This window comes from Artemia franciscana, chromosome 8 (genome assembly GCF_032884065.1).
Source record: "Artemia franciscana chromosome 8, ASM3288406v1, whole genome shotgun sequence".
NCBI classification, from domain to species: domain Eukaryota; kingdom Metazoa; phylum Arthropoda; class Branchiopoda; order Anostraca; family Artemiidae; genus Artemia; species Artemia franciscana.
The window spans coordinates 23,088,246-23,114,469 of record NC_088870.1 but is presented as its reverse complement, the minus strand read 5'-3'; the positions used below and the strand labels follow the sequence as shown (position 1 = coordinate 23,114,469).

General features: G+C 34.9%; 1 protein-coding gene across 3 annotated transcripts in view; it reads left to right on the top strand.

The window, feature by feature from the left end:
- The window catches only part of LOC136030153 (small ribosomal subunit protein mS39-like), a 136,211-nt gene that overhangs the window by 24,766 nt on the left and 85,221 nt on the right, over positions 1-26,224 (top strand). The window contains exons 8-12 of one of the 3 annotated variants that reach the window (XM_065708860.1): positions 2,319-2,520; positions 4,010-4,232; positions 6,012-6,120; positions 8,308-8,570; positions 15,086-15,275. The exons of 1 other annotated variant lie outside the window; for it this stretch is intronic. In XM_065708860.1, the coding sequence (XP_065564932.1) occupies positions 2,319-2,520; positions 4,010-4,232; positions 6,012-6,120; positions 8,308-8,570; positions 15,086-15,275 (987 nt within the window). The remainder of the gene's footprint in view (positions 1-2,318; positions 2,521-4,009; positions 4,233-6,011; positions 6,121-8,307; positions 8,571-15,085; positions 15,276-26,224) is intronic. One more of the 3 variants, XM_065708861.1, reaches the window with a different exon arrangement.

Below are 26,224 nucleotides of genomic sequence, written 5' to 3'. Positions count from 1 at the left end.
CAAATAACTACAACTCAGGAGTTGAAAAATCCCCCACAGCCACCGGGGAGAGGGCTGTAACTTTTGCAAGTTACCCATTGTTAACACGTAAGGTTTTTGTGGAAGAGGTGGTCGTATAACTTTGGAGGGGGCTCATTTGATTGGAAATAGAACGTACTAGTTCCCTAGTTAAGATTATAAAGTGATCAAAGGGAAACAAACACTCTCCTCAGTCCTCGGGACAAAAGATGTAAGTTACTCAAGTTGCTTATTGCTAACATATAAGGTTTTTATAGAAGGGGTGGTCGTATAAACTTTAATTGGAAATCGAAAGTTTTAGTGCCCTTATTAAGAGTCAAAAGTTATCAAAGGGCAACCAGCCACTCCTTCCCCACACCCTTTTCCCTCTAAATGTATCAGACCAAAATTTTGAGATGACCGTTTTGATCAAAATAGCTGAAAGGCTATATAACTACGCAAAATAACTCCAGGGTCTACGCACTTCCCCCCAGTCTCTGGAGAAGGGCTATAAGTTAAGCATTTTGCCCATTGTAAACATTTAAGGATTTTATTGGAAAACATGGCATGTCTGATCCTGGGTATCCAAAAAACTTTTGGGTATTAAAATAAACTTTCACGAAGTGTTGAGGGGGATACCGAACACAATCAAGACACTATGCGCTTTGCTGGTTGTGAAAAGAGAATATCAGCAAAATCTAAAGAGCGATTGAAAATTTCAACGTACGTTGAGGAGATTTTGAAGAGAGATATTAGGGTAACCAAACCATCTTCCCTCCTTGCTCTTTTTAGGTGCCCCATCTGCTCAACACGAACCGAAATTTTGGAGTTGTCATTTTGCTCAAACCAGTTAAAAGGTCTAATAGCTATACTTCCAGGACTGTTATGCCCCCATAGCCCCGGGACAAGGGTCGTAAATTATGTAATTTACTAATTTCCTTACAATAATAAGGATAATAATAATAATAAAAAACGAATTACAATGAGGACTAAAAGGACCAAAGAACTTGCTGTCAGCTGGGCTGGCATCAATGCTCTTAGGCTCTTTTTTTTCGGTATCATAGAATTGCTATTTGTTAGAAAGGAGAGGAAGGTGTGGTATTTACTAATCGTCTTATCTCTACTAATAAAGAAGAACAAGGCATGGTTTCTTTTAATCTTCTTGTACACGAATTATATTTGCTCTATACCTGCAAACAATAGTTTGCAGGTCTGCTTATTTTTATACTTAAATGCGAAATCCGAAACTTTTTTTCTCCTTTTTTTTATATTCACGTAAACTGGTTCACCATGGTAGGCTACTCTGTCAAAGATGTCTTTCTTATTACAAGCTATCATTCGTATTGTGCAGACTACCCTACTTTTCTCTGGTCATTTTTATATTTTTTTACTAGTGTTTTGGAGTTTATTATAACAGCCAGTAGAAAAAGAACTCTCAAAATGGTTTCAGAAATATATTGACCAACCTGGTGACCTTGATCGAAGACTGATGCAACGACAATATTGATGGCTTTCGATCAATTTTGTATTATCCTATACTGAACTTTACTAGCCGAAGCATGTATGCTGGCGTGAAAACTGTAAATTTGTCAAGAGCAATGTGGGGTTTTTTGTTCTAAAGAAACGATTCTTGAGGGAGAAAGGTTATTATATAAAGAAATCGGCTGTAATGATACATGCGTAAAGTACCTTAATGATAAGGATAATATCTTGGATATTGCAAAATTATTTCTTAAGTGCTCGAAAGAGAAAAAAGCACTTCCCAGGTTTATGATTTGGGACCCTTCTGAAGCCCTGGCGGGTATTGAACTAGTTTTGGCGTGCATTACCTCTACGATGAATCAAAGGAATGGTGAAAGAAACTAACTGAATTCAGGCAATGGTCATTGTATAACCCTGACTTGGATCGGAATAGTGATATACCCCCTATACTATATTCTGTAGCGACCCATAAATCCTTGGAGACTCCTCGTGAACTACTGCACCATTTATTTCAACTTTGTCTCATCATTGGTGATTTCAACTGTAATTTATCAAGTGACCGTTGCCCCGAGCTCAAATCGTAAAGAAAATATTGCCTAAGGTGTTCAATGTGTTCCTGAAAAATCAAAAGTTTACCTTCATATCCGTAGCTAACACTACTTCATAATATCGATCATGTTCTTCAGCGAGCCTTCCCATGAAGTTTCAGTTTTTGGTGATTTGTCTTTAGTGATTTTCTAATGTTGTTTTCCTTAACCACTTTTAAATTAAGATGACCTGCTATTTAAGTTTATCGGGTACTAAAAAAAATTTGTTTAACATGGTTTGTTTCATTTCAGGAAGTCCTGCGAAACATGGTTGAAGACGGAGTAGCTCCAAATTTAGGAACCCTGAACGCTATCCTGAGTGCTTTAAGCAAAGTGTCGTTGTTTCGAATAAGTCTTAGCCGTTCCTTATCTGCACTCACTGAATTCAGAAGTCTTGGGATTGAACCTTGTTTGGCATCTTTTTATCATCTTTTGAATATACATTATGCTAGACGTAATATATATTTCAGTACTAAAAACAGCCTTACAAAACTGATAGCCTACAATTTTCCCAGCAAAAAGAAACGATAAAGAATATCAAACTTTGCATGGCTGTGATGGTAATGCAGAGATGGTAATGTAGAGATGGGCTTAGATAAATGTACGATACAAGTGCATAGACTTTAACTATTTTAAACAGATTACGATAAATTGCAAAACTCGTGTTTGAAATATTGTTCAAAATTTAACAACTAAATAATAACACTTTGACATCTCAAATCCTTTAAAAATTTGACCTCTGCTTTAGAATTTTGCAATTTATGGAAATTAATCCAGACTGTCCTTCCTGGACCGATATTTTCAGGAACAAAACTTATTATGTCGCGTTTAAATCCTCTTTTAGGACCCAGCTAATGTAAATCGATTCGTTAACAATGTTGTAGTCAAATGAGGAGTTGGTCACTAGAATGGAATGTCGAAAAATTTTACGTACCACTTGGGAAGCATTCCAGCAAAAGTCACTTTTAAAGTTAGAGCTCTAGCTTAGTCTAGCTTAGCAATAGTTATAGATTATAATGAGATAGAAAAAGAAAAAAGAAAGATAGAAAATGCTACTTAACAATTTTTTGCAATTACAAACTGAATTCGGAAGGAGCATAAAATTCTACATGTTTTTGTTATGTTTGTAATTTTTCATATTTATTAAGTCTACTATTACTTAGGCTAACGTGTTAAGTTTTTTAACAAAAGACTACATCATAATTAGCATGGGTGTATGCGCAGAGAAATCCTCCTTCTCCCCTACTTTTGTTTCGTAGTAACTTGTCCCTAATAACTTATGAAAATATAAAATTTTCCTACTTCGATTGACTCATTTTGGTATTACAAAAGAAAAATATGGGTGCTATTTTGAATTGTTTATGGTGTTATTCGCGGCCATTTGGTCTTGCTTTGTCTGACATAATAGTACTAACAGATGGCAAACTCTAAATAAGTAATTACGGATTTTTTGGTTCTATTAGGTATTAAAGGCAAAAAGAGACTTGAAAAAAATTATAAAGTTTTTTTAAGATTAGAAAAAAAAAACTTGAATATTACCAGTAAAATACCCTTGACTTGGCTCTTCATGAACATGTGATTGTGAACAACAGCTGGACTATAGAATTTAACCACCCCTTCTTCAACAGGGCTTTATAGTTGAACCTATGAAAACCTGAGCTAGAATGCTCCTGAAAATTAGTTTATAAGAAAAAAGAGGTCTAAAAAAATTAATACAAAACTTACTTTAAAAGGTCAGTTCTTAAATTCAACTTTCACAGTCTTATACTTTTGCCTTTGTTATCTTTAAGTATATAAATGTGATCAATAGGATTTGGACCCCCCCCCCTTCCCAAGCTGTATCTTTAGTCACACCTGTGATAGCCTGAATTAAATTTGTAGGGAAAACAAGTCTATAAGAAAATAAAGACGTAAAGTTATTCATAAATTTTCTTTGGTTTTAGGAGTAAGCGGTAGCACACTGCTGCCAGAAATTGTTCAATATTTGGAGGGACTCACTGAAATTAATCCTGGTGACATGAATGATGTGAATTTTTTTTTCAAAGCAATGGAAATATGTCATGAAAAACATGCTGACTTGCCATTAGCGCATAGGATACATTCTCTCCTTATAAAACATGGCGGTGGAAAATTCATCGGAGGTGCATTAAGAGAATCTATTTATTAGTAAGTAGTGTCTTCTTTTGTCATAAGGTTCACGAAATTATCTAGCCTAATAATAATTATTTTTATCTAAAGGGACTGAAATATCCTTTTAGAGAATTAAAAGATAGCTCTTTGGGAATAACCGGTAGTGGAAAGCATTCGTATGGCAGATGACCAGCTAAGGAAAATGTTCAATAAGTTTTCCTCGCTATAAGCTTCTTGGTGAAAGCTGCTGATACTGTTGGGGGGGGGGGGGTACTTGGACCGATCTCAGCCAGAGTGAGAGAGCTCTTTCTGTATTCCCTAGTGTGTATGGTCAGCTATTACTATTTCTTACGTGCCTATATCTTTACGCTTCCCACTCCTCTTGAATAAGAAAAGTAAAAACAGGTTAAATCTGCCATCTCACTTTCTATCCCAAATTTTCTTTTTTGTATTATTGGAGAAATACTAAATACTCAAGACATGTTCATAATTTTGTACATTATATTTTAAGAGTAAGAGAAAATATTTTGGAGTTTGGTATGTTGCCCATGGTGCTATGAAAGTAAGCTGCTCAAGTTTAAGATTGTTGTGAGAGTGAGCCAATCTTGCTATTCTGAGCCAGTTAGATTTTTTTTCGTAAGATTTTTCAGCCAATTAGGAAACTCTATTAAAAGTCGAATTGGTGTAAATTAACACTAGCTGAAACTCGAGTAAAATCTCACTGTAAATGGCTTTTAAAAAGGAAGGAAGATTTGCTTGGTATTTTGGGATAAATGAATTAAAAGTAGTTTTATGTGTAAATCTTGGTATTAATGTGTCGAAAACAATTGTTTATGAACGAAGGCTTTGATTCCACTTTTTATTATCAAGAGGACTTCATTTTGACTTGGAATAAAAAAGGATTTATAAAAAAACAAAAGAGAGAAGTTTCTTTGCTAGTATCTATATAAAATCAAGTGAGCTTCTATGGGTGTGTTCATATCTAGGTAATTGAATAAACAGCTAAAATATTCAAGCTAGAAATTTGAGTGCGTTGACATAGATGAATAGAATGACAATTGGTCAAACAACACTGTCTCTAATGATCATAGCCAAATTATATAGTTCAGTATTATATAATAGGTAACTCTTTCTTTGTCTACTTGTCGAGATGGACGTAGAATAGCTTGACTAAATAGCCCACAACTAAGTGAGAGGAATAGGATGAGATAAGACCATTCAAATTCACACAAAACCTTTGAGATTTTCTGGAAGGCTACTGAAACAGATGACTTGTTGCCAGTATGTTGACCTCTGGTAGATTAATGCTTTATTGAAAATGTCTGGTAGCACATTAGAATTGAAGCTTTAATCTTAATTAAATAGCAGTTTGGTCTTAATTTAATTAGGTTTTACGAATTACATCATTGTGTTTAAATAGGCGACCATAAAAACTGACGATTTTTTCGGATAATGCTACAATCCCGAGCCTATATTAGAAAATTATTCCCCAAAACAGTTAAAAAGTAAAAACAAGTTAATATTTTTGATCTTCAAAAAATTATTAATTATTATCGTTATAATTCTATAACAATGACGAGAACGTCAGGCATATATTTTTTCTTTTTTCCCTTTTTTTTATTTGGAAAGAACACATAATTTATGGCTTACTCGGTTGGGATTTTTTTTTCAATTTATGAATGTTTTTTTTTAGGTGTCATGACTTTTTTGTTAGTTCACTAGTACTATTACGTGTCATGAAATGAACTTAATGTGCTTTGACTGAACTAAAATGCTTGAAAACTTCTTCGTAATTAATTATTTTGTTTTCTACAGTCGATACTATTTTCAATTGGTAGCAAAGACAGAGACGATTGATAATCTCATGGAATTTTACCATTCCTTTGTGCCGCACATTTACAACCCAGAATTAAGTGTAATGGAGGTTAGTAGAAGCTGTTATGAAATATTTGTCTCGATATTATAGTTTTATTTGAATGTCCAAGCTTGAGTGTATATGAAGAACATGAGTGCTACCAGTTGAGAAGGATGTTCGAGTCAATAAATATACTTTCGTTACAATATAGAAGCACTCTATATAGAACCCATATAGAGTGCTACCAGTTGAGAAGGATGTTCGAGTCAATAAATATACTTTCGTTACAATAACAAGACTCGAAAAAGAGCTGAATTAGGACGTGGCTCGTAGAGAATTTCCTAGGGGAGGGGCTTAAAACGCAAAAAGTGTGTTGTTTGGCCATAATTTTTTGAATGTCAAAAATCTTTTGGAATAATATCAGGGGAGCATTGGCTGGAAACTGCCACGGGTGGACTCTTTCTAATGGGAGGGAGGATGGTAAAATCGAAAGATTTGACAGTGGGGGATAAATTAGAGGATCACCTGCAATAAATAACCATAAAGGCCACATTCTTTGTTCATATTCAGACGCAGAAAGAAATGGGGTTTATTTTTCATAAGACAGTGGAATGGAACAGCTATAAAAACTGTCTAAATATTTGTATTGTGGAATTGACACTTGTCATTACCATTGAATTTTCAACATTTGCAAATTAGGTAGAAACAACGCCAGATCTCAGTAAAGACACTAATTTCGTATTTATAGTTTTCTCCAAAACAGATTAATTTCACACAGACTTAGACGTCAAATAATTTAGCCCTGTTCTCTCAAAATGGAAAGTAATTGTTTTTCTGAAATATGATATTTCGTATTTTGCTGTTACTAATGCATACTTGCTTACACTTCAATTATTCAAATTCGGGGATGGGCAAATACAAACAGGATCGAATGTGATTCTTGGGGCATGGACTCTCAATTTACTTTTACACCTCGACAATTGGCGACTATGGCTCAGTCTGTCGTAAAATGTATAATTAAGGTTCTGTTAGGAGGCCAACTTGAATGTTCTGCTACTTTATTTTTTTATGTAGAGTAACTGTAAACGTTAAATTTTCAGTTTCGGTGATGGGAATAGTTACTATTACCTTGTTCAGGAACAAATATTCTTTATTACTTTGTTACTTACTATTCTTTATTACTTACTATATACAAACCTTTGTATCTAAGTATAACTATATATCTGGAAATGTAACGGCATGATAGACACGGTATTTGCATAAATATCTCATATTTAAGCTATCAACCTTGTTGCACAGTGGATTGATGCTCTGCTTGGTAATACGGGGCCCAGTGTCTGATTCCCGCTGCCGCAAGATAGGGCGAAAGGCTTGCTACCTGTCCCCATAAAAAAGACCCAGAAACTGAAATATCGATTCGGTACACTATATGCCATCTACGATTTTTTTTCCAGCTTTTTTTATGTATTTTTGTAAGGAAGTACAAAACTGAAACTAGCCCGAGCAAAGGTCTAAGTGGGCAAAATGAGGCAAGACAAGGAGTAAATATGGAGTAAATCATGCTTTACAAAGGAGTAAATCATGCTCTATTAAGTAGTGTATCACAATAGAAATAATAATTTTTAAAACTTTGAGAGACTGCCAATGACAAACATTATTCCAGTGTTGCTAGTTCAAAAAGTACTCATCACAGTTTTATATCCTATATTTTGAAACAAAGCTTCATTTTTTTTTAGCTAAACGATATGGATTATACAGTCTTTTTTTCTAATTTGAATATATTAAAAGTATATTGTGGGAAAATTGGAAGACCTTATTTTTACCCTCCTCTAACATGCTTTTTTGTGTTGGGGAAAATGATGTTTAAAAGTCAAATGTTTTTAATGATATTAAAAATAACATCCAATTCATAAATGTTATTGACAATATTTTCAGGACATAATTACTTTTATAGATATAAAATATGGAACGATAGAAATATTCCTCAAGTCTGGTCAGGTGGAAGGTCATATCAGAAAATGTAAAGAGAAAAACAGGCTTATCAGGTTTAATTTAATTTGTTTAATTTAATTAATTTTTAATTTAATTAATTATTGAATTAATCAATTAATGAGTGCATTAATTAATTTGGATTTGGATTAATTAAAATTGATTAATTAGATGAATTTACATGTAAATTTAAATTTGATTAATTAATTAATTAATTCAAGAAAACTTTACATTAATAGACACTAACTGAGAATTGATATTTCTCAGGACATAATTACATCGATAGATATTCACGGAGCTATAGAACATATTCCTCAAATCTGGTCTGATGCGAGGTTGTATGAGAAAACGCAAAGAGAAAAACTGGCATACCAAATCCTCTCCTCACTGGCTAAGAACGTTAAACCGGTAACAGAAAGTGTGACAGAATCTGAGAATGAAATGCGTCAAAGAATTTTGAAGACTGCAACAGATATTTGGAATAATTTGGAGTCAATGTTTAACGCTGAAAACCAAAGATCTCCGTCTAAGTATTTTTTTTTTCTTATTTGATTATGGTTTCTGTTAGGATAAGGGATTCTATTGGCCGTTCTTTAAGACATTTTTCGACCACGTGCATTTTGGCCGTTTTTCAGAGTCCCCCAAGGTGGTAATTTGGGGAAATGTTAGTAAGAAGTCCTACGTAGCCGATTTTTCAGGTTAGATCGTTTGGTGCAACGCAGAAATCTTGTTTGATTTACCACTGTTCGATGCACAATTTGCTGTCATTATGGGAATTCAAATTTTAGCTTAGATCTGTTCTAAAAATAGGATTGTGATGGGATGCATGGTGCATATTTTTCCACAGCTTTTGACGTTTTTAGGTCGTTATGACTTTTCACTTTCTTTGTCTGTATTTGCCATGTTTGCGATAAATTATTTTCGATATGCCGATTAAAAAAATACGAAAACTAATTAGAATGAAAAAACATGATCATCTGAGAGAGAGAGAAAAAAAGAAATTGAAGCTATCAAGAGTAACCCAGCAAAATTAAGTGAACATAGGCAAACCTGTATTTAAAAAAAGGAAGCAAAGAGCTATAAAAAATAGCAGCTACAGCTACAAAACAGTAACACCAAAAAATTAAAGTAGCTAGTTCTATTTCAAGGTTAACACATGTAGATGTACAGGTATAACTCGTATTGCTAACTGTAAAAACTTGAATGGAAATAATATTTACAAATATTTAATTGTCCCTTTCTAACTTTTTGGTTTATATTACAGCTTTTGACAACAAGGAATAGTACACATAATATAAAAGTTGTTCTATTTTACTTTTGCTTTTTAAGTTGCTTTACTTTTGTTTTTACTTTTACTTTGCTTTGCTTCCTTATCTTTCCTTGTAGTTCCTAAAAAAAATCCAGATTTTTTAATAAATTACAGTTGAATCTTAATTCGGATTCGTTTAAAATTTTTGTGTTTCTGCGGGGTAATGTTTAGTTACAGTTGTAATTTTAAATTCCTGTTGTACCCAAATTGAAGGGCCATACATTCCCTTCTATCCTGTTTCCTACTTTGTTTGGAGTCAATCTTCCCCCCTTTGTTTAATTAACTTCAAGAGTCAATAACGACGGGGATACTTATCACCTTCCCTTTTTTCGAAACGAAATATGTGAAAACAAAATGATATATGGAATACATTGTAATCATAAAGCGTAGCCGAAATTAATTGAACCTTAAATTGATACTTATAATGATACTTATCACCTTCCCCTTTTTCAAAATGGAATATTGAAATAAAAATGACTTATGGAATAGATTGTAATAAAAGAAGGTAAAGAAAACGGCATTGGATTTTACAGTCCCTGCCCGTGGTGCTGATCTCCGTTTCTTGGGACTTCAGCCAGGAAGTGCAATGGGGGGCTGGGGGCCAACCATCCTGTGCTTTCGCACACCCTTCCTGTTTAACTTCTCCAGGTTTCTCCAAGTACTCATTTAGAGCTCGGTCGACTCTGGCTGAGCTTACAGAGTCACGCCACTGACCCCCGTCCCAAACTAAATAATTGGGTACACTAGGATTCGAACCCTCCCCGTCTCGGACATAAGATCCTAAATCCAGGACATCAATCTACCTGGCTAGAACGACTCAAGTTTTTTTTAAAAATAAATCGTAAAAGAATCTAATATAATGTTTACATGAATGAATAATGGCAAACAAGAAAAAAATAAATACTAAGAAATAAGGATGTGAAAAAAATAGCAAATTTGCAAGACTAGTGAACTTCAATAAAATGGATTAGTTTGTCTTAACTCGAGGGTCGGTATCGTGTAGACAAAGGGTTGTAATAAGTCGGAGAAAAACGGATTATGTGCCAAAGCACCTTTTTTTTTAAATTGTCAAATTTTTAGTCAAGGTTAAAAAAGTGTTGTCAAATTTTTGTACTTCACTTTTTAGTATAGAGATGCAAAGATAAAAACTTGGAAAAACCAATGCAACCGTGTATCCATAAATAACTAATGAGATAATTAAGTTCTCTTGATGAAACAGATGAACCAGGCCAGGTATGGAACAAATAATTATTTGTTATAAGCGGTAATTAATAGGATAATAGAATGCGCAAAGCCAGGAACGTTCGAAGGAATTTTAATTGGGGATACATATGAATTAAAAAAAAATAGGCAAAGGAGGCTTACCGGTGCCTCAAAACAATTACACGTAAAAATCAGGACTCACTCTATACTGAGAACTACAATCTTCAAGAAGAGCTTAGAGTGAACTTCTGTAAAATTGTGTCCACTGACACAGCTATCTCCCAATGAACATTGAAAAACACTTATTCATTTAGTTGGTGTCCATCCACGGGACCTTCGAGGTAAATTGTAAGCCTTCTTATCAAAGAAAACAACCTCTATAAAAATTCTGTGGATGTGGGGGTGACAGGACAAATGCGTAATGCGCATGGACATTGGGAAACACGTCTCGATCATACTCAGTCAAGCTCTAGACGACGGTCTTTGACAAAAGACTGGGAGTTACTTTCAGCCACATAGCTCGCTGTAGTTCAAGCACAGCCTTTATGGTGAAGTCAGAACATGCTAGATCGGAGGCAAACAATTATTCAGGTCTTTTACATCCTGAATTGGCTCTTTGACCACAAAAGCTGGTGAAATCCAGCTGAGGCCTTTTGGAGCGGTCGTGTGCTTTGTGAATCGAGTTTCGAGTGATATTATGAGATCTACAAATTGGATGAAGTGACGAAGTACTATAATAAAATTCAACGCTCGTTTTACTCGAGATATGGAACGGGATATTGAAAAGAATTTTCTACCGTGGGATGGAATTCTCTTTCGTCATTTCCATTTCTCTGCAAGCGGCCACTGCTTCTGTAAACGGTTGTTGAACTTCTCTTTTGCCCTGCTTATGACGTCATGAAATATTATCTGTCACGCATTGGACACAGAGAGCAAAGTGTAGGTTTCTTGATTGCAGCAGCTTCGACAAATTCAAAGTGTGTCAAAGAAAAAAATCCACCATGGTTAGAGTTAACACATTCTCCAAGCTCAATATTGTTGTTTAGCAGGCTTCTGGCTTTTGACGACGTCATGGGATTTCCGCTTGTCTATATTTCTTCAAGGCCTTCGCCATTTGGACAAATAACTCCCTCGATTTTTGTATTTCATCGTATCTTTAGACTAATCGAGTTTCAAACAGGCTTTTCAAATTGATAGCAGTATAAGTTCTAAGGATGGCATTTGGCACTAAAGAGAAATAATTTTACAGTTTTTTGAATCAAACATCATGCTGTGCTTCATCTCAGGAATCTTGCTCAAGTTTTTCAATACCAAGCTTATGGAGTGGAAGACACAATGTACAGATTCAGCTTGCGGATATTTTGTTCCAGACGAAAGTCTGAGCTAAAATATTGGGCATTATTCGCATTTTTCTCAAAAATATCTTCCATATTTCTGTTATTTTTCATGCGATAGTGTAGTAACATCCAGAAAATTCCATCAGGTTCTGAGACGCTCTTTGAAGGTCAGTCTCCCTGAGTCTTTGTTGACACGCAATGCCAGTCTTTGACGTCGAACTGATTGTATAATTAGCTTAAGCCATTTTTTATCCTCACTTAGCACTCTGTGTGCTCCGTATTTTGACTGTATAGGGCTGGTGCCGACTGACCCTTGTCAGAAAACTTTCCTCCCAAACAACATTAGGGCCCGACCGGCATATTGGCCGACCAATATAATCGAGACGTAAATAATGACGAAGACCACGCTGCCTTTCCATCACAAACACCAAAAACAAAAAGAACAATAGGGAATTTCTCAAGACAGTGGGAAACAAATTAGAATGAATATTTCGGCCATATGTCCAAGGGCCGTCCTTAGCTATACAAATAAGAAAAAACAACTTACAAGAGAATAAAATCAATAAAACTAAAATGAACTTTTTTTTTTCAAAACAGTCCCAGCATCCTTACTTCAGCGAAGTTCAAGCAGGACTGATAAATAAATTGTGATGAAACGAGGCAATTCATTGAAATGAAAGAAAGTGATTTAAAAACACGTTTTTAATGCCAGCCTAGCTTTTTTCGCTGCTGATCTCATAGGTCTATTTGTGACAGGTGCCCTAAATATTTGTTCTGATTCCTACATCACAGCTGAACTAGACTTTATCAGGGACATACTTTTTGGAAATGGGTATCCACTTTTATTTATTAATAATACAATTAACCGTAGAGTGGAAAGACACTCCCATAAAATCAACGATAATTTAGCATGTGAGAATCCCGATAAGCCCCAAAACATAATTTAGGATCAGGGAAGGAGGCAGGGCACTCCCCCCCAAGATTTTTTCCCCCTATAGACTGTTTAAAATGCATTTATCCCTCCCCCTTATGATTTCTGTGAATTGACAAGAAAAGAGGCAAAAACTTAAGAAAGTGCCCTTTATCCGGTGCAGAAATTTTCATCCAGTCTCAAAGATCCATGTCTTTAAAACTTCCTTGTTCTCAACGCAATCGTGAACTGGAAAAGGATATTGATTGTCCGGTTTAAAACATCCTTGTAACAGATCGTACTTAGTTTCCGAAGAAACCAAACCTTTTCCGTCTAAAAACTTTCGATGTCGAACAGAGTGCTTATTTTGTCACTTGCGTCCGCTGTTTCTACAGACTTCAAGATAGAACCTTTAGTTGAGGTTCATGCTCGACGACAACGTTCATTTATATTTTTTACTTTTATCCGGCTTAGTCTCGATCTTTCGTTTCCCTTCGTTTCTTAGCTCAGAGCTGTTGAAGTCTTCGCTGTTTTCTAGAGACTGTCATTGTTATCCGGTCTACAGCCGCATTAGTTGCAATTTTCCAGAATGACAATCTTCTTCCTGACTACAAATGCGAAGAATTCCTAACGACGAAGAGTACGCAACGAAAAGTCGTTGCGAAGAAAAAAAGGATAATATCGAAACGATATGTCGTTACAAAGAAAAAAATAGGATACTAAGAGGTAGTGAAAAAACGGAGTATACAATTCAAATATTTTGGTCGAGACCTCCCCTTAACCGTCCTTAGTGCAGGAATAAGAATAAAAAATACAGATAAAAGTCCATAGGACAATATCCTTAGAAATCCTCAATAAGTCCTCAGAAATTATTTATTACGATGAGTGCAGTTACTAGTAAATTACCGGAGATTTACAAACTGATAATAAAATCAGAAGAGGGTGAGAGTTCGTCAGATGAAAAATTACTGGGTGAATAACTGGTATATATCATTTACCACATTGAAATGGCACATAATTCATTGACCATCTAAGAAGTGCTAAGAAATTATGAAAAATTTAAGATTTCGGGGGAGGGGACTACAGGCCGCTTAGTATTACTTGCACTTCGGCCTACATTCTTTTTTTAGGAGGCGAAAGTTTCAATAAGCCTGAAAATGGTTCTCTTTTTTACCTTACTGTATCCTTTTTAAAAGGTTTTTTTTCATGTGCTACAGAATTCCTTTTTGCGTCAAGCTTCATTCTCAATTTTGTGTTTACTGTTATTTGCTATGAAAGTCTACAAATGGAAATATGGATCTGTAAACTACAAATATTCCTATTGTAGAAAAAGTAATATCCAAATGGTCTATTGTTTCCAACTATCTTTTGTGTGATTTGGAGTTGAATAGGACTACTTGAGTAGGAATTCTTTTCTATTTAGAGTTGAGTAGGATCGTACTAAATAAAAAGAACTAGACAGTTAGACTTAGACTAGGTTAGACTTTAGACATCATCATAAAAAAAACGATAATAATAATAATAAAAAAAAAACTCAATCGAACTATAAGCAAAAAAGGAAGTTCGCCTGGCTTTTTCAGGTCTTCAAATAAAATTTCAAATTAATTTTACTTTAGGTTAATTCTTTCATTTCCATTTTTAATTTGTTTTCAAACTAACTTTCATTTTTTAATTTTAATTTAATTTTACTATGGTTTCTCTGTTTAAGTTTTCTTTCTAATCTAGAAAGATCAATATTCTGTTTGTGAGAAAACCAGGGAAGTAGTAAAAATGTTTTTCTTGGTTTCGTTATAATCTAAGGTTTTTGTCTATTCGAATTCCCTTTATTCCGTTTATTGTATGCAATAATTTTTTTTTTAGTGAATTAAACGCATGGCATTCATTAGATCTTTAAATTCTTAAAACTTCATAGCCTCAAAAAAATATTCCCAAAGTAAAGATGAACTGCCTTTAAAAAAAATTGGGTTTGATGTGGCACTTTCTGATGGTAATTTCTTGGATAGGCGGAATATGCCGTCTGTTTAGAATGTCTATAATAGATTATTGAAATACCCAACCATCTATATTTTCTTAAACATTCAAGAGAACATTATATGTAGTAGGAAACGTCATAGAGTGGATTGAATTCTGCCTATACTAGAAACTAACTACTGCACTTCAGGTTGTTTTTCATTTAGCATCTTATGTCAAATGTTTCGTTTCTTTTGCTGCTAGTGTATACGCTTTGACACCCACAACCTTGGCACCAGGCCCAAAGTAAGTTCTAATTATTTATTTTATAATCAGTTGGAGTGGAGAGCCGCTTGGCAACCTTTTGATGATTTTCTTGAGGCTGGATGGATTTCAAAGAGCATGCAAAGTCATAGAAAAATTAGATAGAGATGGTGCTACTAAAGTATCTGGCTTTCCGAAAGGAGAAGCTTTACGAGCTTTTCTTGGAGTCTGTAAAGATAACGCCCATGCTTCTCATGCATTGGTAAGTTCTTAAAGCGCTATAATCAAAGAGAATGTCAAACTTATTGCAAAGGAAGCCTGTGCTGGTGTAAAAAAATCACCAACGTCATCTAGCGATTGACGATTTTGTCATTTTTCAGTCTACCCTAAAGCACTGCATACTTATCTTTTCAGGTACCAAAGAACATAGAATTCTGTCAGTAATTTGCTTGCTTTAAGCAGACTGGATTTTGACTTTTAAACTATTTTTGTAAACAAAAATGCTGATTAATTATTATCTACGGAGAAACATCAGTTTTTCTCCTATAACATTGCAAATTAATCATATTATCTAATTTCATTTGAAATTGTCTTACTTGTTTATTGAAATTGCCAGGTGCTAAGTTGTCAGTAGTATTAGTACTTTTAGTCCTTTTTTTCTTGTGATAAATTGCCAAAGCCCAAATTCTTATGTTTGGGTACATCCTTAGGATCCACGACTGCAATTTCGCGATCACTAAGTTTATTATGAAAAAGAGAAAATATAATGAGATCATATCGTTCTTTACTAAGTGTCCTCGACTGGGGACATTTAAAGTTATTTATTCCTAAAGACAACTATTGGATACATAACAGACAAGTGACCAATTCAGAGGCGAAATTGATTATATATTTTCGAAACGAAGCTCTTCATTGAGTCTTAGGACTATAAGTACGCAATGAAGCTACTTAAAGGAATTATAAATAAAAGAAAATTAAAGACAAATACATAAAGAGTAAAACGCAAAACATTTTGAATTTTAAATGAAGTGCTTTTTACTGAATAGCACCTCCTGTCTGATCTTCTAGTGGGTGAATCCCATACTAAAATATGTTTAAATGGTTATTCATCTTAAGACGCACAAGAAAACATAACAAAAATTATGATTACCCCTTTAAAATAATCGGCACAATATGTTACAAAACCAACATACTATCTTCTTTAATAAGTATCTCCATTGTTACTTTTATGGAGTTTGTCAGTTTTGCTTCTGGAAAGTTCATTTCCGAAGTTAGTTTTTTTTTCATTTTCATTGTCTTAGAAAAGTCGTCATTTCATTGGAATCAAATTTTGTCCCTAATGCTTCCCTATATACTGTTTTTCTTCTTGAGCTATTCATTTCAAGAAATAGTTAATATGAAATCCAACGCGTAATTTGAAGTAAAGTTATGCCTCTTCATACGTTAAACCCCCAGAGATACCCTTCTCAACGTTTTTTTGGATCTTTTTCTTCTTGTCTTCATTTTTTTGCTATTGATCTTGTGGGTTTGTGTGGTTATCTGGACAATGGCTAATTATTCGTTTTTTTTTCTAAAGCGTCACTCTTTATATAACATGGATTCATTAAGTCATGTCACTGGGCCAGGTTATAGACACATATCATCAAAATAATTATTATTTTACAACTGAAGGGTATTTTCCTTAGATATACTAGGTATGAATAGAAATAAGTCACCATCCTAATTTCTAGGTCTATAATGAATGAAAGTTTAAGATAGCTCGGCTAGGTTGCGCAGATGATGGATGACTGATTGCCAAATATTGCACTTTTTGGCCATCTATCTGGGATCAAACGAAAAGCAAGTAATCCCGAATGGAATGGACAGAGGTCATAATAAAGGATTTAAAGAAAATTGGAACTCTATGGGAGGGGGTACAGGTTGAAGCTTTAATATAGGACGGAGAGAGAGCGTTTGAAACTGTTTTACTCTCAGGGTGCTCAGGGCGCAGTGAGTCGTTTTGAGTAGTAGTGATGGTATTTTGATACTGTTCAGTAATTAAATCCTTTTAGCCAGTCCTAAACCATGGTGAATATATGGAGATTGTATTAAGAAACAATCTAAAACCAGTGCTCGAAGTAGGAGAAGTCAAGCCATTTCCAAATGGGTAACCGCAATATTAGTAAGCCAGTTTAATCAAACTCTGGTAAACATAAGTACTTCGGGGTAACAGACTGTTTTGCAAGCGAAATGTTTCATGCAAAATAAGCCGCTGCTCGATGCTTTGTCCGTCTTAGGCCCTTCTACTTTAGAAAGTGTAGAAGTTGCACGTCTTATCAAGGATTCTTGGTGTCAATGGCTTTACCATAGAATCCCAGATTTCTCTTGCAAAGTTGAACCTTTCAAAAATGATTTTTCAAAAATGTATGTTCTCTGAGTTATACAGATTTTTATCCGACCTCTTAATTGCCTATTACGCAGTGTTAGAACTGGCGAACCTAGTTGTTACTTTGGTTGTAATCACTGCCATCATCAAGCAATCGACGACTCTTATGAGCGTTAGGGCATATAAAGAGTTATCTGCGATCGATGATAGGAAATGACAGACTCAGTGATGTTATGATTGGAAACTGATAAAGGTAGACTTACTGGATTTGGATGGATGAGCCAACGGTTTCTCCAAGGAGTGAAGTCGGCACTATCTCCTGTTTTAGGTATATTTGCTGGATGTTGTTCTTTCTTTGTGTTTCCATAAAAAAGTTGAAAAAGTTCTTCTCCCCTCTTTCTTACATTTTTTAATTTGCGCCACTAAGAATAGCCTGCTACATTAAGCTGAAAGAGCCATCTAAGCTGAAAGGGTAATGTTGATTTTCAATCAAAAGTGATGAGTTCAGGAGGTAGCCATGAGATAGAATTGTTGTCCCATGTGCACACTCGCCGAGTTCTTTTATTATGTTCGTTTAATCAATTAATAATAATAAATCCTATTCTTATCATATATTATGTCACTGTATATTGCTGTGAAACCCTTCATATGATAAATATCCCATGTAAGCGAAGTCTGTTTATTATCTCTGTCACCCTCGGTGAAACTCTTGAGGGGCCGCCACCTCACAGCTGTTTCCCATTGGAATCAAAAATAAAGGCTGTTACTCTTGATTTTTGAATGTTACTCTTGATTTTTAATGTTGGCTGTTACTCTTGACTTTTGATTTTTGAAGTGTTTGAGTAGATTTAATTGCGCTGATTGTTTGAAATTGTTTTCGAGTTGTTTAGAATGTCAAAGTGTAGCCAAAAACACTAGACAGTTTTGGGATTTTGAAATCTTGCAAGGGGAAATGTGAGAATCTCGAGATGCTTAGTTTGTCTTCAAGCTGTGTAAACTCCCAAAGAATTCCCGGGAGTCCAGAGAAAGCTTCTGAGATTATTCGTCTTTTGTACTCCCACCCCAAGAATCTTTTCCTCAAAATGACATCAGAAGATATATTTGTGTAATCCATACAATTGTCGGAAAAATCTTGGAAACCCATAAGTGGCTATTTTTTACCTCATGTAAACTTTTTACTGGCTTAATACAGACGTCTATAAAGGACTTTTTGTGTTCTGTTTGTTACTTGAACTGTTTGGGGTTCAAAACGATATGATGCTCTTCAAAAGTTAGGAACTCAGTCTTAAACCAAGTTCGCAAATTTAACGAGCAAAGCCGGTGACCTAGCATTGCGAGATGCTTCCAAATACCATGACAGTGCTGTTCAAGCCAGTAAGTCCTTTATTAAGGTCTATAACATACCCTGTGAATCTGCGCATAAGCGAGTAAAGGAGCAGAGTTTGAAGCAGATGAATGAAAATGGAGTTCGGCTGAAGTCTATAGTAGAGTCTATTCTGTTTTCTCGGAAGACAGAATATTCCAATCAGAGATTATAGGGATGATATAGATGTTTGCGCTGACGACACTATCCTGTCAAACAAGGGAAACTTCAGAGAACTTTTGTCAACCCCCCACAACTCTCAGGGAAAGGTATAAGGAAAGCTACAAGTTATGCTACTTGCCCATTATTAACATATAATTGTGTTATGGAAGGGTTGGCCGTAACAATTTCAGAGAGGGTTGATTCGGTTAGTAATAAGAAGTTCTAATGCCCTTTTTAAGAGTCAAAAGTGATCGAACTGCAACTAGCCCTTTCCACATCCTTTTTTCTCCAAATACCTCTGATAGAAATTTTAAGATAGCCATTTTGTTCAAAATACTCCAAAGATCATATAACAAGGCCTCTGGGATTGTCACAACACCCTAGTGCCTTAACGCAAGGATTTTAAGTTACGCACCGAATGCATATAAGGTTTTCATAGAAGGGATGTTCGTAATACTTTAGAGTATGCTCATTAGATTGGAAATTGAAAGTTCTAGTTCCCTCTTAAGGATCAAAACTGATTTTGTAGTTTTTTAAACTCCCCCTCCCCGATGTCCTGTGGTCTCCAAAACAAGCTGATTAAAATTTTGAGATAGCCATTTTGTTCAAAATAGTCCAAATAACATATAATAAAGCCTCTAGGGTTGGCACAACCCCGCACAGCCCAGCCGCAAGGGTTGTAAGCTATGCCTCGGGGGGTATATACGGTTCTTGTTGAAGGGAGTTGTCGCATAAACTTCGGATGGGGCACATTTGATCGGAAATCGGAAGTTCTAGTGCCTTTTTTAAGAGTCAAAAGTGATTGGAGGGCAACTGCTCCTTTCCTCCCCCACACCCATCATTTCCTAAAACATATTAAACTAAAATTTTGAGGCAGCTGTTTTCTTAAGCATTGTTGAATGGTCCAGTAATTATGTCTTTTGGGATTTCAACCCCCCAGCCCTCAGAGCAATGGCTGCAAGTTAGGTTTTCATTCTTAACATATAGTAATTGAGAAACGTGGGCATATTTGACGTTTACTTTCAAAAAAGACGAAGGGCATTCAGGTGAGTTTTTCTAAAGAATGTCGAGGGGAGTTTTGAACTAAATTAAAACGTGAACATTTGAGGAAACGTTGAGTGGAAAGTTGAAATAAACCAAAACATACTATGTGTATATAGATTGCTGATACAGGCATATCAGTGATAATTTTGGAACGGCTTAGCATATCAAGATGAAACTTCTGAAGCATCATAAGGAGGATGTTCGATTGACCGAAAGACAATATATATGTGCTACTACTGCTCTTAATACTGCTGCTACTGCTTCTACTACTACCAATTCTAAAGTAAAACAGTTCAAAACAGTTCAAAATTCGAAGTTATCTACCACCAATACTACTGTGATACTAGTACTATTAAGGGTATGGGTGTGATTGTGAAATTTTGACATAATATTGAGGGGTAAATCAGATCAAAAGACACAATGTGCATGCAGATTGCCAAAAGGGGTATCTCAATGTGGGTGTTAAGTTGGAACTTTCAGAGAATACTAAAAGGTGAAGATAAATAGACCAAAAGGTAATATGTGTATGCTACTGCTAATACCACTACCACTGCTACTTTTACTGCTACGGCTACTACTACTGCTACTAAACTACATCAGCTACTACTTAAATTGAAACTACGTGTTAGGCTGAGAATGTTAAAATATCAGGAATATTTTTGGAACGGTTTAGCATATGAAGATAAAACTTCCAGTGTATCCTGAGGGGGATATTTAACTGACCAAATGGCAATATGTATATGCTACTACTGTTTTTAATACTACTGTTACTATACTATGTCTTTAATACTACTACTACTAATATAACACTACTACTACTGCTACATTTCCTACTACCACCACTACTATTATGATGCTAGCTCTATTAAGGCTAAGTGCTAGTATTGTACTATAGTACTAATATTGTGGAGAAATTTTGAACGAAATCAAAAGTCATTATGTGCATGCATATTGTCAAAAACGGGTATTTCAAGAATGGATTTTGGGTATTAAGTTGGAACTTTCAGAGAATGCTTTAAGAGGAAGATCAATTGAACTAAAGGCAAAATCACTGTTACATTTACTGCTACTACTACTTCAATTACTACTACAACTACTACTTCAACTACTACTACTAATTCTAGTACTGCTCCAACTACTACTTCTATTGCAACTACTAGTAAAGCTAAGAGCATTAAGATGAAAACTTCAGGAAGTATATGAATTTACAGGTTATCAAAAGTATATATTGGCAATTTCATAGCAACAGCTAATTGTATTAAATTAAAACTTCCAGAACTTGATGCGAGGGATGTCCGACCAAAAGGCAATATGTTGATACTACTGCTCCTACCAGCACTAGTGCTAAAAATACTACTACTTGTACTACTAATACGAATGCTACTGCTGTGACTACAATTAGTATTATTACTACTATTGCTATTGCTACTACTGCTACTATTGAAGCTACTGCTACTGCTACTATTATATCTACTGCTACTACTACTACTAGTACTATTATTTCCACTGGTACCACTACTACTGCTACTATTATTTCTACTGATACTACTACTACTACTACTGCTATTAAAGCTAGGTGTATTAAGGTGAAAAATTTCGAGAATATTGAAACTTTATTGAACTAAATCGAAACACTATGCCCATTAAGTTGAAACTTTCAGCTTGTGTTGAAGGGGATATTAGAGAAAACCGAAGGTACTATGCATACTGCTACTGATCCTACTACTGCTACTACAACTTGCTACTACGTAAGCTAAGGGCATTAAGGTGAAGCTTTCAAGGAACATTTAGGCGGATGTTGAACTCAATTAAAACGAAGTATGAGCATGTAGATTAGTAAAAAATTGACACAGCAATATCTTAAGAATGGCCTACATTATTAAGTTAGACCTTTCAGAGTAAATTGTGGTGGATTTTTAAATAGCCAGAAGGTACTATGTGTATACCAGGGGTTCTCAAACTATGGGTCGCGACCTATCAGTGTGTCATGAGCGAACATTGTGTGGGTCGTGGTCGCGAGAATCAATATTGTGAGTAGTGGAACTTGTTTGTTCTAATTGAAGTAAAAAAAAGTAATACAAGTGTTACCAATATGAATGAAAAACTGTTAAAATAAGAAAAATGACTTAAACATTTCTTTAATTACTTACATGACCAAATCTGCAAGTTTTTATTTTACGAAGTTATTTCAATGGGAAGAATGTATTTGTTTCGGATTTTTCTTCATTACAGTTTCATAATCAACTTCAACTTTTTGCAGAGAGTTTGATATATCCAATTTATTTCTGTACTTAGTGTTAATGTAAATCATGGCCGAAAATTCAGCCTCACATAGATATGACAAAGTAAAGAGGAGGTTAACTTTCATAGCTTCATCAAACAGGCAAGAATAGTTATCAGCAACTGAGAGCCAGAATTTTCTAACTGTTTATGATTAAAATTAAATAAAAAAAAACTAATTTTTTTAGCTGAAAGTAAGGAGCGACATTAAAACTTAAAACGAACAGAAATTACTCCGTATATGAAATGGGTTGTCCCCTCCGCAATCCCTCGCTCTTTACGCTAAAGTTTGACTCTTTACCACAATTCTAATTTTTAAAACAATTAAAAGCTTTAGCGTAAAGAGCGAGGGATTGCGGAGGGGACAACCCATTTCATATACGGAGTAATTTCTGTTCGTTTTAAGTTTTAATGTCGCTCCTTACTTTCAGCTAAAAAAATTAGTTTTTTTTTATTTAATTTCTGAACGTTTTTGAATTAATGCATGTTTGGTTTTGGCTCTCCTCACATAAATTATTAAAATGAAATTTGTATATTAATTCTTTTTTTGGCTAAATGGCTTTCTCTTAGTTTCGATCAGACGATTTTGAGAAATAAGGGGTGGAGAAGGAGGTCTAGTTCCCCTCCAATTTTTCGGTTACTTAAGAATGCAACTAGAACTTTTAATTTTTAACGAATGTTTTTATTAGTAAAAAATATACGTAACTTAAGAATTAACTTACGTAACAAACTTTCATAATCTTATATTTTTATTATGTATACGAGGGGGTTTTTACCCTCGTTAATACCTCGCTCTTTACACTAAATCGTAAGTTTTGTCCCAATTCTTTAAGAATGACCCCTGAATCAGAAAGGCCGTAGAATAAATAGTTGAAATTACTAAAAATACTTTAGCATAAAGAGCGAGGTATTTATTTCCTCCTAAATACCTCGCTATTTATACTAAAGTATTTTTAGAACCCCTCATATAAGTAATAACCTCTGGTCGTTTTAAGTTTCAATGCTACCCCTTCCTTTCATTTGAAAAAACGTTTTCATATTTATTTTTCATTGTTTTCTTTTAGTAATGCTAGAAAATCCTGCGCCCTTTTCATTGAATTTTTCTTCCCCAATGACAGATTCCTCCAAGGAAAGATCCTCCAACATAGCCCCCTCCCCTCAGCCCCACCCCCAAACAAAATAAAATCCCCCTGAAAACGTCTGTACACTTCCCAATAACCATTACTATATGTAAACACTGGTCAAAGTTTGTAACTTGCAGCCCCTCCCCCAGGGATTGTGGGGGAGTAAGTCATCCCCAAAGACATAGTTATTATGGTTTTTGACTATGCTGAACAAAATGGCTATCTCAAAATTTTGATTCGTTGCGTTTGGGAAACAAATGAGCGTGGGAGGGGGCCTAGGTGCCCTCCAATTTTTTTGGTCACTTAAAAAGGGCACTAGAACTTTTCATTTCCGTTAGAATGAGCTCTCTTGCGATATTCTAGGACCACTTGTTCGGTATGATGACCCCTGGGGAAAAGAAAAAAAAACAAAAAAAAACAAACAAATAAACACGCACCCGTGATTTGTCTTCTGGCAAAAAATACAAAATTCCACATTTTTGTAGATAGGAGCTTGAAACTTCTACAGTAGGGTTCTCTGATACGCTGAATCTGATAGTGTCATTTTCGTTAAGATTCTACGACTTTTAAGGGGTGTTTCCCCCTATTTTCTTAAATAAGGCAAATTTTCTCAGGCTCGTAACTTTTGATGGGTAAAACTAAACTTGATGAAACTTATATATTTAAAATCAGCATTAAAATGCGATTCTTTTGATGTAGCTATTGATATCAAAATTCAATTTTTTAGAGTTTTGGTTACTATTTAGCCGGGTCACTCCCTACTACAGTTCGTTACCACGAATGGTTTGACTATTTTTCAGTGACGAATCTTCTGATAAATCAACGAGTTCTTCCCTTTTTTTGTTGACATGCTACTTGATAAGTCGTCTTTATATGGGTTACATGTTCAACTCAAATCATCAAACTTTTTCATCTCTTCCCCAAAATAGTCGTCAAATCATTTTTTAACAATAACAAAAGACTGAAAATTTTTGACATTAAGTTCATCTTGGGCTGCACATGGTTTTCAATAATAAAAGTTTCAAGTGTTTCAAGACAATCATAGCCTGCTTGACATTATCAATGCAACTTTTCCACAGCAGAAGGTTTTCAGGAACGCTCGAATTTTATTGTGAATTGCAAAGATGTCTGATCCATTTGAACCTTGCAAATACAATTTTATTTCGTTGAATTTGGAACAATATCCGCTAAATAACTGAGCCTTAGAATGATTTCGTCGTTCAGTAGATGATTAATATATTCAATTTTTCCTTCCAAGTAAATTTTAACTTGATTACGCAGTTCTACTAATCTTGTCAGTACTTTTCCCCTGGGTAACCAGCAAACTTCTGTATGCAGAAGGGATGTACCACTGGTCTCTATTTCATCACTCAGGTTTTGAAATAGGCGGGCTTGTAAGGGTTTTGTTTTAATATAAGTTACAATTTTCATAGCTGTATCAAGTACTATTTTGAAATCATCAGGCAATGCTTTGGAAACCAGGGCTTCTCTACGAAGTCTACAATGAGCCCACAAAGCACTCGAACTTTACTCAAGAATTCTCGTAACCACACTGCTATTTTTCCCGCACATAGCCCACGCACCATCAGTGCATATACCGACTCAGTTCTTTCAGTGTAAAGCTTTTTCTTTTATATGGGAATCAATTGTATTGAAAACTACCTCAGCAGTTTCGCAACTTATTGGCTGGCAGAAAAAGATATCTTCATGCAGGTCGCTCTGCCATATATAACGCACAAAAAAACAGTTAAGACAGGCCTTGTACCTCAGTAGACTCATCTGGTTGTAAATTATACCACCTACTACCTCTTTTCTCTAAGACAACAAAAAGGTGGGTCCCAAGATTGGAAATTTTTGTTAAATGTGTCGCAGCCCAGTCAACTTTGGGAACCGCTGGTTTTTACTATTAATACAGCTACTGCGATTTATGTAACCAATGACGCTAAGGGTATTAAGGTGAAATTTTTAGGGAACGTTTAAGGGGACTTTCAGTTAAACGAAAAGAGTATGTGCATGCAGGTTTTCAAAAGGACATATACAATATCATAGGTAGCGCCGCTCTATCATAGGAAGCAATATCATTGAAACTTTTTAAGTAGCTAATTTGAATGAAAATTTAAAGTTCTAGTGCCCTTTTTAAGAGTCAAAAGTGACTGGAGGGCAAGCAGCCTCCTCAAAGCCCATTAATTTTTGAAAGACATCCAATCAAAATTTGAGATAGCCATTTTGTTCTGCATAGTTGAACGGTCCAGTAACTACGTCTCCAAGGATATTTGGCATATTAACCCTTCCCGAATTATACAATTTGAACATTATGCTGTAAAACTAAGTCCTGCTTTAAAACTAAATCAAAAGGCACTTTGTGGATGCTGGCTGTCTATGCAAGTTGAAGCTTTCAGGGCTACGACTATTACTACTTCTGCTCCTACAGTTTAACTAAATCAAAAGAGTGTAAGTGTAGATTGTCCAGGAGCATAGATATAATTTTTTGGGAATGCCATGGTTTTATTTTTCAGGTGAACTCGAGGAGGTATAAAACTAAATTATACAATACAAAATAAACTATAAAATAAACAATACAGTTTGTGTACAGATTTTCAAAAGAGTGTATGTTGTTAAAAATTGCTTAAAGATTTTCTCCAACATAAAAATAGCATGCCAAACTATGGATTCTTATTGAAAAAAAAAAAGAAAAACTGACAAGAAATAAAATATCATTTTCTTTTTCCATGAAAAAGACTATGTCAATAAAAAACGAACCGAAATTGATTAAAAAAAACTTTTTCCACAAAATAAGTTTTTCAAAGAAAAGTAAAGAGCTTCATTAAACCAAAAATGAGCAGAAAAAAAGTCAAACAATCTTCAAAGCGTAA